Source organism: Beta vulgaris, chromosome 9 (genome assembly GCF_026745355.1).
Source record: "Beta vulgaris subsp. vulgaris cultivar EL10 chromosome 9, EL10.2, whole genome shotgun sequence".
Classification (NCBI taxonomy): Eukaryota; Viridiplantae; Streptophyta; class Magnoliopsida; order Caryophyllales; family Amaranthaceae; genus Beta; species Beta vulgaris.
In genome coordinates this window covers 51,350,461-51,365,032 of record NC_079210.1, presented here as the reverse complement: position 1 = coordinate 51,365,032, position 14,572 = coordinate 51,350,461, and the positions used below count along the sequence as shown (strand labels likewise).

The window sequence follows — 14,572 nt, the reverse complement described above, 5'->3', positions numbered from 1 at the left end:
ATATTATTTAGATTAGGTTTTCATTTTTGAAGTCTCCTCCTCACTTCACACATTATTTCTTAGTTTTAGTTTTTTAAGTTTAGTTTTCTCTCCTTTTTCTCTCTAGTATTTTTAGTTGCAAACCCTAGTTTTTCATGTTCTTCATTAATTTATAATTTCTATTTATTTCTTTTATTGATTTCTTTAATTCTGTTTTCCTTGGTACATGTAGTTTTTATTCTTTGTTTCATGATTGAATAGTTTTATTTTATATGGTTTGGGAATCCATATCTATATGGTATGATTATTGATTGATATTATTGATGGTTTGATTAGTTACTTATTTCTCTAATTGATTAGTGTTTTTATTGTTAATCTTGCAATCTGATCAATTGTCTGTTTATATATTGCTAATATCGAGTCATAGATCGAGAGATAGTACCCTTTAGAGGCTTACCTACAATTAGCAAATTTGATTATGTTGAGCGACCGTACTAGCATATGTTGATTTGAGAGCGTTAAGACCCGACCGTATGATTAACTTGTGCTCTAGATATCTAATTAATTGAACTATTAATGATATTTTAATATACTATAGTTATAAACATGGTGAACCATTACCCTAAATCCTTTTTAATTTGATTTTCGTAGTTTGATTAGTTTATAACTTGAATTCAAATATTTGTGATCTTGTTTAGTTTCTCTATACCTTAGAAACTAAATTAAAACGACCATCTTTCCGTGAATTCGACACTACTTATCCTACTATATTGTTAGAAGGTTGTGCATAGATTCTTTTTGATAAGTGTACATCAGCCTATCAAAATTATATTGTAAGATTTTATGATAGAATAGGATCACATAATCATGTTATGATCCAACCATCTGAATTTTGATAGTTGGGTAGGATCGAAAGCTCTATTAAATAAAATTTTATGTAGGATCGAGATCCAAAAGGTTCTTACGGATCGAAAAGCTTCCCAAGACATAATCGGAAGAAATGACGCGAAAAGCAGCAAATACTAAGTAACGAGAGCCAGCAGCTTAGATAGTAGGTCAGCAACTTGAGCTACTGACTTTCATTCTACAGGAAGAAACCATATCTGGCAGTACCACAGGAAAATATGATATGAACGCCATGCATCATTCAAGTCTCGATAACTAAACTATATGAACATGATGAACTCATAAGAAGACAGATGACGCACAAAAGTTTGCTGAAAGTATTACCTAAAAGAACACCTTAGCAAAGGCATCACCATCCTGTGGCTACTATTAATGGAGAAAACACAGCTAAACAAATCATCTAATTTCATAGGTCATGCATAAAAATGCGGACATGTAGCTTGGGCTTCTAAGTTCTAACCACCAAAAGTCTAATCCTTGGATGATTTGTTAATCAGAGATTTGTGGATGTGAGGGATAACTCCACCACCAGCGATGGTTCCTTTGATTAGTGTATCAAGTTCCTCGTCTCCACGGATAGCCAGCTGCAGATGCCTAGGAGTGATACGCTTCACCTTCAGATCCTTACTCGCATTTCCTGCAAGCTCCAATACTTCTGCAGTAAGGTACTCGAGAATCGCTGCAGTGTACACAGCAGCTGTTGCACCAACCCTCCCATTTGCAGTAACCCTGGTCTTCAGCAGACGATGAACACGACCCACGGGAAACTGCAGGCATTGACACACATAAGAAAGGGTTCATAAAAAAGTAGGACAGAGATGTACTTTTGAAAATTGAACTTTAGTTGAGGTCATTGCATAAGGGTGGGACAAAGATGCACACATAATAATACATCAATGCTTATATAATACATTCCAAATCTTGAACTTCACAAAAATTGGCAGAGGTAGAAGTCAGTTAACCATCTCAAACCACTTTTAAAATGGCAACTGCTGCTCAAAGATGATCCCATTTTAATAAAAACGTTCACTGAATTCAACAAAGTTAAGTCTTTCTAAATTTAACTCTAACAGAGCATGAGGGAGGGAAGGGAGTTGGAAGGATTCACTCTTCCCACCCCTTCAATTTCCTTCCCCTTTCCTCCCTATCTTCCTCTCCGTGAATTTTATCCAAACAAAGTGTAATGATCCTTGTCTTCCAAAAATCAAGCTAAATCTCCCAGGAGCCAGAATCTTAAAACAACCTCAAATCTACAATCTAATGAGTATGAGACTCGGATATATAATGAAAAGTTGCTTCTTTGTGCCATCAATAGTGTATGGCTCAAAACACAAGTCGGTAACAGAACCTGTAAACATGAAAGATTGTGGCTTCAAAACATGACCAGCTGATTTATCTACTTGACTACAGAAAATTATGACAGTGAGACTTCAAGTTTCAGGATATACTATCCCCTGTGTGCACAATACCAAACAAAAATGAAGGCTTTCCACTGTGTTCTATTTGAAAATGATTGATATCTCATCTTCTGTGTACCATATCATGCGCTTGGTGCAGTCATTTTCGATAGCTTGCCATATCAAATTAGAGAAGGGGCATATCTATGATAGTGATGAGACAGAAAGGCACATCACAAACCAGTAATAGTGACTGAAGATTTATTATGGCCACATTGTTAGAGTGGCAAAAGGAGACTGAAGATACTTTAGAATCAAAACAATTTCAAGTACTATAAATCCAGTAATACTAGTAAAATCCCGTCTTATCCCCAAGAAACAAAACATTTTAGCATCAATCAAGGAGATGATGCTCAGGGCAACAATAGTCAAATGAATCATAATCTTATCATTATACCACAACAAAAGGGTAACAACAGCATATATGTAAATATGTTCTTCCAACTTAGCAGGACTATGGTTATGCTATGTTAGAGTTCAGCTCTGATCCAAAATCAAACTTTCAAACTTCTAACCTATGTTGGATATTCAGCAATCTGACATGGGCCTGGGACACTCAAACCATGACACTTCATTTCGGGTCAGAATCATGAAATTTCTTCAAAAAGTAGCAGAGCCATGACACTTAAAGCCATACCTGAGTCCAGGTAATGTAGCCCAAGAGCATCAGTCATCAAAATTTCTGATAAAAATACACATTAAAAAAAAACTTCCTCCAATTGATTTTAGTTGCACCACATTAACATTTTGAACTATTCCTAACTTTAACCATTATCTTTAATGGATATGGAAAAGCATTTGTTATCTTATAGAATCTTATGAAGTTATCTCAATATATACTTTCAAAATGTCAACTTTTTATAATTTTTACTAATGAATAGTTAAAGATATTAATGGTTAAAGTGGTGCATAAGCATTCTTGAAAAGTCATTATGATACAACTAAAAAGAAAGAAGAAGTAGGATTGTGAAGAAAATGTTGGAGAGACTAGGCCAATCTCATCAAATTTGTGGCATCTCATCCAAGTAATACCAAATAACTGAAGAGAGCCAAAACAAGACATTCTATCGTAACTCCCGTGTCGTAAAGGTTTTCAAATCTACCACAACAATATTACCCGCATTGCAAAGGTGTAAAAAAAAACCGCGTGTTTGACAGGTTCTAGAGATATCTCATGGTCTAAGCCGATATTTAGCAATACGACAATCGAATCATTCCCGTTCCCGCATCACCATGACTGTTACGTCGATCGTGACCGAAACCGCATTTTCGAACTATGTTCACCGCCTATAATTTCCCCCTTCCATTAACTTATAAACTATCAGGTGTGTCAATCATGCAGGTCATAACTATCTACTGTATCCAACAAGATAAGCAGCGTATAAATGAATCTCCTTTTTATCAACCTTCCTACCCTTGGCATATTTCTCACCAGTTTTCTGGTTTGAAGATTAAAATGTCATATAACATCAAATTAACCAACCTCGAAAAGGACAAGTTATATTCAATCCTTTAGCAGCAAGAACCACCAATAAATCTTGACAGAAAACAAGACCCCATGGAAGATGCTATTTCCTAATGTCTTGGAAAACCTCAAACCAGGCCCTATAATTGATATTTCACAAAGTTTATACCTCAAACAAGCTGGAGATCTAACTGCATAAGGCTATTTCACATCACATCTCCTTAACAAGAATAGCTTCTATTTCAAGAAGGCAACGACAAGAAAAGCAAATTAACAGTCTGTCTACCACCAAAAAAAAAAAAAAAAAGATTCTACTACAACAACAACAAAGCCTTAGTCCGAAACATATCATAATAACCTACATAATTAGTTTTATGCTAAAAACACAAAGAAAAATTATGTACTTGTAAAGAGACAAGCAGCAACAAAAAAAGGATAAAAGGAAATCTAGCAATCTCTAACATCCTTGTCTAGTTGGCTTGACAGTTTGACTAATTAAACCCACCCTTGAAAAGTCGGGTCTACTCAGACTATGACCTAAATGAACAAATAATGGAGAAATTGAAAGAAATACTAAGAATACATCACTTGTGCATATACAGCGACTCTGAGCAATCCATTACTTTCATACAACAGAATCTTCTACCTCATATCCTAGGCCAGGAACACATATAGACTTCTATTGTCAAAATCACTTATCAAGATATAACGAGATACTAATTACCAGTAACTGTTTCACTCAATAAATGCTTCAATGCATTGTTACCTTGAATCATAAGTGCATAACTCTGAATTATCAAGTGCTCAAAATACTCAAATGAACACAGATGAGTCCAAACAGATCTGATAATTCTCACACAACAGTCACAAAACTCTCCACAAATCCACGAATGTCAGCCAATAAGGATTACAATTCCTTCCCATATACACAATAGGGTGTTGTTTAGTTGTATGTAGGAAGTAGTATTTCTAGGAAATTGTTTTTCCCTTAAATTCTAAATTAGGAAGTGGCAAAAGTTTTTGGTTGCTTATGGGAAGTACAACTTTACATGGGAAGTTCTACTTAACTAGGTCCCCCTAGGTAAGCAACTTCTTCCATTTTATGGGATGTCGAACTTCCTAGGAAGTGCAACTTTCTACACTTTTATCAACAAAACAGCCTCGCCTTATTTTACTTCCAAAGAAGTTCTACCTCCATGTATCTTATGTGAACCAAACAACACCTAGATGTCTTGTATCTAAGCGTCTCAGTATAAAGATATGAACTCCAACTTACATGACATTCTAAAAAACCCAGCAGGTTCACTTCCAAAAATTTTGGCAACAAAACAACCTCACCTTATTTTACTTCTTAGGATTTCACCTCCATGTATCTTATGTTAACCAAACAACACCTAAATGTCTTGTACCTAAGCATCTCAGTATAAAGATATGAGCTCCAACTCACATGACGTTCTAAAAAAACCCCACAAGGGTTACTAAGTGATCAAACTAATCAAATGAACACTGATGAATGTATCCAGAATATAAGCAAAAACCGTCATAAACTCTCCAACAATTTAACACATGTGGCCGAAAAGGATTACATTCCCTTCCCCCACATACACTCTAGATATGTTGCATCTCAACTTCTAGGTAAATCAAAAGTTAAACATACATCAGGAACATCAACTCGTCCTCGTAGTAGCCCATTACTTCTTCCCAACATCGTTTCCAAAAGCACGCTTTACAAGACATAGATTTACACAACCACAAAAAGTCTCTTCTAGATTAAACCCATGCTAACACATACCAAATACAAACTCCGACACGAACACAACGTTCTAAAAAACTGAAAAGGTTTTCACGAGCACCACACACACATCTCACTAAAGAACCTACCACGAAAACAAAATGCCTGTAAAATTCTCAACCCAACTCTAAATAAACCATCACTCAATGTCTTATCACAAGGTAATTTAAGTCTTTAAACAATATCCCACACTGTTGAGCATCACAAAATGTCCTTCAATTCAATCAAACAAATTTCACACACCCAGAACATATAATTCAACAAAATTACACAAAACAAAATCCTCACACACAAAACCCAAAACATATAATTCAACAAAATTACACAAAACCCAACACCCACATTTCCCTTAAAACAAGAAACAAACTTTAAAACACACAGAATTAAGTCAACTATAGCAACACCAACACATAAAACATGTTAAACAAAATCATAATACATAAAAATTACCCCTCAAATTCAACAAGTTTACACAAAACTAACCAAAACAACAACATCCAGAAAAAATTACAACAATTAAACAAAGAAAAAAGTGTAGATCTAAAGAAATAAACAAGAAATAGACGAGAGAGAAAGAGATAGACCTGAAGACCAGCACGAGAAGAGCGAGAAACAGGCACTTTTTTGTCTTTATCCTTGTTCAATCCAGATGATTTCCCAGTAATCAAACCTTTTGCTCCTTTTCCCGACATTTTTGTTTTCCTTACTAAATCTTCTAAATTATTCTGGGTTTTTGAAGTGATGGGTTTTGTTTTTCCCTCCTAAAAACAAACGAAAACACAGTTGTTTTTGTTGGGATTTCGATTGATTGTGGGAGAAAAACCCACCCACGAAAGCTATAAAGAGTGAAAAACCTGGCAAAGAGAGAAGTGAGATGGAGAGAGAATAAAGAAGAACGAGTGAAAATAAAAGAGGGCTTGATATTTCTTGGATTAATTTTGGTTAGGTGAAACTTAAAAGGCGTCTTAACTCTCTTTATCTTTGGTTTTGGACTTTTGGTCTTATTCTTCTAATCTTCCGACTTCAATAGAGTTGTGCATGAGGCGGATCCGACTAGTGCTTCTCGTATTGGGTTGGATCGGGTCTGGAATCTATCTATACCGATATATTAGAAGGCGTTGTTTACGTAAAGATTCGAACCTACAACCTCAAGTATGAAAGTAAGAAATCCAACTATTACTCCATCATACCATTATTGATTTTTCAATCAACATGAATGACGACATATGAATGGAAAACGTTTGAAATACATATATTGAATAAGATGACTTTTTTAAATGAGTATGAGAATATTTATTTAACTACTATTAAATTGTAGCAAAGAGAAAAACTCGAGGCATCGCCCAAGCCTAAATACTAATTATTTAAGGAAAAGTCGTGTTGAGCTTTGATCGAATTTTTGAAAGTCGTGTTCAGACATAGTATTGTGTTGTGTTGATTTTTATGGTATCTTTTTTTTTTTTGTAAAGGAGTGTGGCTAAATTTAATTTTGATTTTAGTTAGAGGATGATTAGACTTTCTTAACTTGCTTGCTTGCTTGAAAAATGCTTGAATAGAGGCCAACAATGTAGTTAAGGCCTAAGCGTACGAAGACATTAATTTAAAAAGGATGGTTTTCCTAATGAGTTAGGCTATGTTCAGTTCACCTTATTTTTGCTTATTTCAGATCTAATCAGATCAGATCAGATCAGAAAAAATAAGTTCAGTTCAGATTATGCTTATATTTAAAAATCATTATATCTTTCATTACATATTAGTAAAAATTATAATAATTGAATATTAATAAAGTACTCTTTGAGACGAATCAAACAAGACCCCACATGACTATATTATTTCTTCTATATTGATAAAAATCTAAAAGATAAGATCTTGTAATCAGATCAGATCAGATAAGTTCAGATCAGATCAGAAAAAATAAGTTCAGATCAGAAAATTTTAGGTGAACTAAACATAGCCTTAACCATCTCTTTAAACCGACTTGAAATGTGTATATTAAATGGCTTAAGTCATTGTTCCCCAAAGAAAGACATGATTAATGAGTGAAACTTCTAAGGTTGGGAGTGAAGTTCCTCTAGTATTCAAATTTGAATCACATCCATTACAACATTATATGCTCCAAGATTAGGGTAATCCACTCGGAATAGGTCACATTTTTCTCATTATTCCGTAAAAAATAAGTTTGTACATCGGTTTGGTGTAACTGGTGACCAAGGCTTCTAGATGGCTAGATGTGGAAGCTCGTCATTAGGGGTGGCAACCCAAACCGGATCCGACCCTAGTCCGCTCCGATCCGAAGGAAAAATCCGAACAGACTCCGACAAAAATGTAATCCGACTCCGTTTAAAAAGTCCGACTTCGAGTCGGAGGAGGGTCAGAGTCGGATCTCATGAAATAATCCGACTCCGACTTTGATTCAATCAATACTTTTTTCTTACTTATGTTAATATATTATATATGTAAAATTTGACTTCGACTTTCAGCCAATTGTATTATGTAGGATTTTTCCATGGAAGAAATGATTGTTAAAAATAATAGTAATATTTATATTATTTGTACTAAATAAGATTTCCATATGATTACTAGAATAAATTGTAATGATTAGATTATTGTATTATAGAAGCTATTCTATCATAAAAAATGGGCAGAAAAATAAGTCGGATCGGGTTCAGAGTCGAATATTCGGATTTTAAGTCGGTTCGGATTTTCGGAGTTGGTAGACGGAGTCGGATTATGCATAATTCGGTCCAAGTTTGACTCGTTGTCATCCCTACTTGTCATAGAAATTTACTTGTTGGCATAGGTCTGATGCAAGATTTATTGGTTATGATTAATAAATAAATATCTTTTGATCCTTTTAAAAATATGTTCATTAGTAAAAGAAACAAAAAAAGGAATTGGCCAATTGCACAATTGTACATTCATGAAGTATATAATAACTACATTTACATCTCAACAATCTCAAATTTGTAGTTTTCTGATTGTATATTTACACTTCATGATGTTAATCAATTTACCCCTTCAAAGAATAATGTAAATCAATTGAAAACTTTTTATCAAAAGAGTTAAAGCCATAGTGCAACTAAATCTCATGTAAATCCTTCCATCATGATGTAAACATAACCTGATTCATTACATGTTCTCCTGCAAAAACAATCAGACAATAATTAAACTTTGATATTCAGAGAATAATTAAACTCATGCTTTATAATTTATGTACATAAACAACAAAACATATTAAAAAAATTGTTGCTGAATTAAAGGCAAGTTTGTACCTTCTGTGAAAAACTAAACCTGCAATTCCAAGAACAACAACAGCAACAATTCCAAGGAAGATGAGAACTGTGATAATTGACATAGATGTTTTACTATGTCTTCCCTTTTGTTTGACATTATTGCTTATTACATCTGCAACACAACTTTGTAGATTGCATGGCTCTTGTACAACGAGCTGTTAATTTAAAGCAACAAAAATTGTTATAACTTAACAATTAATCAAGAACTAGTTTACAGCATAATAAATTTTTCTGTCACCTTTGAATATTAATCAGTAATCTGATTCCAAGTAGAGTAATTGTTAGGTATAAAACTCGTTCTGTATATTTTGAGTACTCACCAATCCGATCCAGTTTGATTTGGGATTTACTAGTTTGGATCCAATCCGAAAATTTAAAGATAGTAAATTACTTTTTTTTTACTTTTAGTGGCTAGTAAACCTTAATTCTAACATGGGGCCAATAGACATATAAATTAAAATTTATTCTTACAAGTCAATACATTGGCTCATAAGCAAACATTATCAAATAAGAGTATCCAAAAATATTTGAAAACAGCGTCAATGTCAATTAGTAAGTTTGGTTTGTTTGCGTTTATTTTATTTGAACACTTTTACTTTGATCAAATTCGAAAATATTTTCTTTTAAGAATCAATCTAATCAATAAAAAGAAAAAATCCAATCGAAATAACTTATTTGTTGTGGATCAGATTGAACTTTGAATATACTCGGAATAACTTTCACCCCTATGCCAGCCAAGAGCAATAATATGATAACTTGACAATGTTTATAGAATTTATCCAAAGTAATGTTGCCTAATTTCCCTACACCCAAAGAAACCCTTCATACTTACAACTTACAACCTAATTCTCCAACCAAATCCCATCTAACTGAGGCATTAAAGGAGATTTCCTTGAACTTACCCGTAACATTAGCTTTGCAACTACGAACTCTTCTAGTCAACATCCAAATTAGTCTTTGCTTAACTCATTCTATCACTTAACCCTTGTGATTTTTTCCATCAACTTTGAGTTTATATGACAAACTTCCTTGAGAAAAGATTACTAAATCTATGTAAAGGAATATAACATACTTCCTCCGTTCTGATATAAGTAGAGCACATCTTCTTTTATGTGAAAACTATTTAATAGAAATACTTCACTTATTTTAAAACAGATTACGTATAAATAATTACTCTACTAGTAGCAAAGTATCAAATAAGTCAGGATGGCCGAGTGGTCTAAGGCGCCAGACTCAAGTTCTGGTCTTCGAAAGAGGGCGTGGGTTCAAATCCCACTTCTGACAATTTTGGGCTTTTTTTTTCTCTTCTTAAACATTTAGATCTATTCTACATAACAAGTAATACATTAAACTTTCATTAATGTCAGGATGGCCGAGTGGTCTAAGGCGCCAGACTCAAGTTCTGGTCTTCGAAAGAGGGCGTGGGTTCAAATCCCACTTCTGACATTTTTTGTGATTTTTTTAATCTACTTTTTTCGGTCTTTATTAGTTTACCCGTATTTTTTTTCAGAATATTTTTTATTAATTTTTTTTTTCACTAACTTTCCATCACATATACATTCAACTTTAATGTAAAATAATAATTTTTCCTATAATTCTGTACAAAAGAAACCGATAAACTAATAAAATCGGAGAAAGTATATAATAACATTAATTTATGTCTAATTAGTCATTTGCATCATAATTTTATCAAAGTCAGGATGGCCGAGTGGTCTAAGGCGCCAGACTCAAGTTCTGGTCTTCGTGAGAGGGCGTGGGTTCAAATCCCACTTCTGACATTTTTCTTCTTTTTATTTTTACTAAAAAGCAACTAATGATCCTACTAAAAAAATTAGTGAAATTAGTATAGCATATCCAAACAAGACAATCACATGAATTAGGATACTCATACTTCACTAATTTTTGGTGATTGGTGAATTCTAACAACTTATATCATCAAACAAGTACCAAAATTTATAGTTTGTTAGCATAAATTATATGAACTTTATAATGACCTACCTTTTCTTGGTTTAAGCAATGATCATCATATACTGGATAATCAAGGGAAGCTGTGTCTTCGATGACTGCAAAACAATCAACTCTTCGTCTGCGAATCCCATCACCACAAGGTATTGAACACGTTGACCATGGTCCGGCAACCCATTTAAACACCTCTACAAGCGTAATATATTTCGGGTGAGCTTCACGCATTAGTGAAGAAAATTCTACTCCCTCCGTCCTATAATATAGTACCTATTTCATTTTTGGTGGTCAAACTTTAAAATCTTTGACCGAATATTCTCATTTGTATATATAAAAAAATATATTCATGTAGGATCTTGTTAGATTCATCTCAATGTGTAGTTTCATAATATCAACTTTTTATATTTTTTATTAATAAGAAATTGAAGATATTAAAGGTCAAAGTTACGTTTTGGAGACCGTGAAAAAAGAAACAAGCACTATATTATGGGACGGAGGGAGTAATTAGCTAAATTTTAGTTAACTAAATACTTCCTCTGTTTCTTTTTACTTGCAACAGTTTGACTTTTACACTGTTCACCAACTCTACTTAATTTATGTTTGGTGATTTATAGTTAAGGAAAAATATATTCATGTGGGATCTTGTTGGATTCGTATGAATGTATATTTTCCGAATATATAATTTTTATAATTTTTATTTATCGGTAATTAAATTTATTGATGCTTGAAATTATGCGTTGGCAAATGTGAAAATCAAACTGTTGCAAGTAAAAAGAAACCGAGGAAATAATAGATAAATGAGTGGTGAGCTCAATACCAACTTAAGTTACAGTATGCACCACACATACAGACATACTCACTTGACTAGTATTTAGCTAGCTAAAATTCGGCCATTTAGCATTGCAATAAGTGAAATTACTATACTAGTATTACTTGTACTGTGGTAGTATATAAGATATACCTTTAGGTTTTGGCTGTAAAATCAATTGTGCGCCACTTTTGCAGTACCCTGATGAGGTATCATATATCATTTCTGGGTAAGTACAGTCTCCACAACAGACATATTTATCGGCATCTTCCACCTTATTCTCACACTTTGTGCACCCATCTTTCACCTTGATTGGACTTCCTGTCGAATGTGTATATAATAAGCTATTATGAGACAATTATTCATATGAAATCAGCAATTTGAAATGTGCTATAAACTTTTCTTGTTGGTGCATAAAAGGCCACAAAGAGCAAAATTGTAGATAGGTATTACCATATTGCCCTACAAGACTATCAAACAAGCTAGTTGGTATTTACAAGTTCGAAATACATTGTATGATAAGACTGTAACGATCAAGCTAGTTGACATCTACATGTTTGAAGTACATTGTCTTTAATGAAGAATCAATTGCAGACTTATATTGTCACGACTCAGAATGTGCCAAAAGAAGTACTAATATGTAATTTATGTTGTATCTATTATATAACGTAATTAATTTTTAAGAAACTAATCATATGATACCATCATAGAGACAATCCATAACCTTGGAATGTTTTCTTGACAGTCCCCAAGCATATACTTATCTCTTTTTCATCCTATGCGATCTTTATATGGCTGTCTCATGACAAATTGACAATACCATAATGGCTTTTTCTTTAAGAATAATTGACTAAACAATAAGAATTGACAATTCTTCATTTTTTTTGGTAGAGAATAAGTTCTCCATTACGCTTTTTTCATGTAATAACCAAATTTCACGAGACATTATATTTATCTTTAGTGGTGAGACCTTTCAACCTTTATTACTTTTACTAGTGATGTCTTCCTACAAAAACATTTAAAGAAATGATCTAACATAGGAAAATTGTACTATCTTCGTTTAAAATCAACATACTCTCATGTAACTTCAATCTGTTAAATAACAACATGGAGATTATAAAACTAATAACAGTAAGATATATATACATAGATAATATAATAAAACTGAAACCAAAATTAGGAGTAATTTAGGAGGGATTTACCTTGGGAGTGAAAGTCCTCTGATAAAGCAACATAAAGAAGCGAGAGAAAGAGGATGAACTTCAAATTCAACCCCCATTTCTCTGTCTTCATCCACATTCTTTAGACCAACAACATATTTCATTGTTAATGATGTGGGATTATAAGGAAATTTTGATTATTGGACGGTTTTATTTAATATTTGTAATTAAACCATCCAACAACGTCAAATTACGTGTTGGGGGAACTTGCATCACCACTCTCTCTCTCCATTGACATTCTTTAATGAAGTACTATCAGTTTTTCATAGTTGGTTAGTTATAAAAGGGAATTTTGGAAGATGGACTTTTTTTTTCTTTGGGTTTGCGTAGTGCTTTAAGGGTGGGCTAGTTGAGGTATGCCTGATTCCTAATGTTTGGGAATATTTTTTTATCCTAACATAAGATTTTGGAATCGAGATTGGTCTAGTTATGAACTTATTAAATTATATAATATTTGATTACGGAAACTCAAAACAGACTTCTGATATTCGTTAAATTTTTACAATACATATTTGATTTTGTATTTGTAGAATTTTAAAAAATCAATTTTCGTAAAAATGTGCATTTGAGAAGATTTTAATAAGATGCCTTATGAATATAGTTTTTCTTATCAATTAGTATGATTACATGATCAAAGTTCAAAGCTTAACACCAAACACAAAATATTCAAACTATAAAACCATAACTTAATACATTATGACATGTCACCTTATTTGAGATGGGAAAAAAATATATATAGCTTCAATGGTATGTGTTAACTGCTAAATGGTGGTTAAGTTGGTGCATGGAGTGATTATGACGTGTCATGTCTCATATACTAATATGCTATGAAAATTGAAAACTACAAATTTGTTGTATACCCAATGGATTTTGTTAAACACCGATACAAAATTACTCAAAATCACCCCAAAGCACATTTGAATACATAATTTTACCCTTATCTTTCTCTTTCATCCTCGCCATCGCTCACTACTCAACAACCATCACCACCACCAAAACCACACACACCACCAACTAAAGCACCACGCACACCCAACGAAATCAAAACGAAATTTTATTCGCCTCTTTCATGGCCGGAAAGTCCTGGCCTAACGTGTCGATGGTGGAGGAAGCAAAAGAATTCGAATTTTTATACATTGGAGTTTAGGGTTTGTTGGAGGGGTTAGGGGAGGGTTGGGGTTGCTCGTGGGGGTTGCAGAAGGTGCGTGAGGGGATGCTCGTGGGTTTGCAGGGGAGAGTGCATGGGGGTTGCTCGTTGGGGTTGCATGGTAGGGTGCATGGGGGCTACTTGTGGGGTTGCAAGGTGTGGGGGCTGCTCGTGGGGGTGGAAGGGGGTGGGGTTGATCGTGGGGGTTGCAGGGGAGGGTGGGGGCCGCTCGTGGGGGTTGTAGAGGAGGGTAGGGGTTGGTGGTGGGGGTGGAGGGGGATGGGGGTTGATCGTGGGTGGATGAGGAGATGGTAGTGGGGATGGAGGTGGTGGCAATCGGGGTGGTGGCAGGAGGTGGTGGTTTGGGAAATGAAAAGAAAAAAAAAGAGAGAAGGATATAATGGTACTTTCAGATGGTCATTGGGATGATTTTAAGTAATTTTGGGACGACAAATAGCATTCCAAATACCGAATCTCAAATTATTTTTTTCCTTTTTTATGGTAACTTTCTCTCTTTAGGTATTTTCTAAGATCGGGTGGCAT

General features: G+C 34.0%; 2 protein-coding genes and 3 non-coding genes across 5 annotated transcripts; 3 read left to right on the top strand and 2 right to left on the bottom strand.

The window, feature by feature from the left end:
- Nucleotides 1-1,102: 1,102 nt before the first annotated feature.
- LOC104904618 (probable histone H2A variant 3) lies at nt 1,103-6,557 on the bottom strand. Its single transcript, XM_010692921.4, has 2 exons — nt 6,184-6,557; nt 1,103-1,652 (listed from the first exon to the last, which is right to left on the bottom strand). Exons 1-2 carry the CDS (start codon nt 6,289-6,291, stop codon nt 1,356-1,358), a joined length of 405 nt encoding a protein of 134 aa, XP_010691223.1. The 5' UTR covers nt 6,292-6,557; the 3' UTR covers nt 1,103-1,355.
- A 1,970-nt stretch (nt 6,558-8,527) lies between these two features.
- Nucleotides 8,528-13,186, bottom strand: LOC104904617 (hypothetical protein). The gene is made up of 5 exons (XM_010692920.3): nt 12,865-13,186; nt 11,816-11,983; nt 10,891-11,045; nt 8,872-9,047; nt 8,528-8,740 (listed from the first exon to the last, which is right to left on the bottom strand). Exons 1-5 carry the CDS (start codon nt 12,959-12,961, stop codon nt 8,686-8,688), a joined length of 651 nt encoding a protein of 216 aa, XP_010691222.2. The 5' UTR covers nt 12,962-13,186; the 3' UTR covers nt 8,528-8,685.
- TRNAL-CAA (transfer RNA leucine (anticodon CAA)) lies at nt 10,093-10,176 on the top strand. The gene has a single exon. It is a non-coding gene; the product is annotated as a tRNA-Leu (tRNA).
- TRNAL-CAA (transfer RNA leucine (anticodon CAA)) lies at nt 10,255-10,338 on the top strand. Its single transcript has one exon. It is a non-coding gene; the product is annotated as a tRNA-Leu (tRNA).
- TRNAL-CAA (transfer RNA leucine (anticodon CAA)) lies at nt 10,587-10,670 on the top strand. The gene has a single exon. It is a non-coding gene; the product is annotated as a tRNA-Leu (tRNA).
- Nucleotides 13,187-14,572: the final 1,386 nt, after the last annotated feature.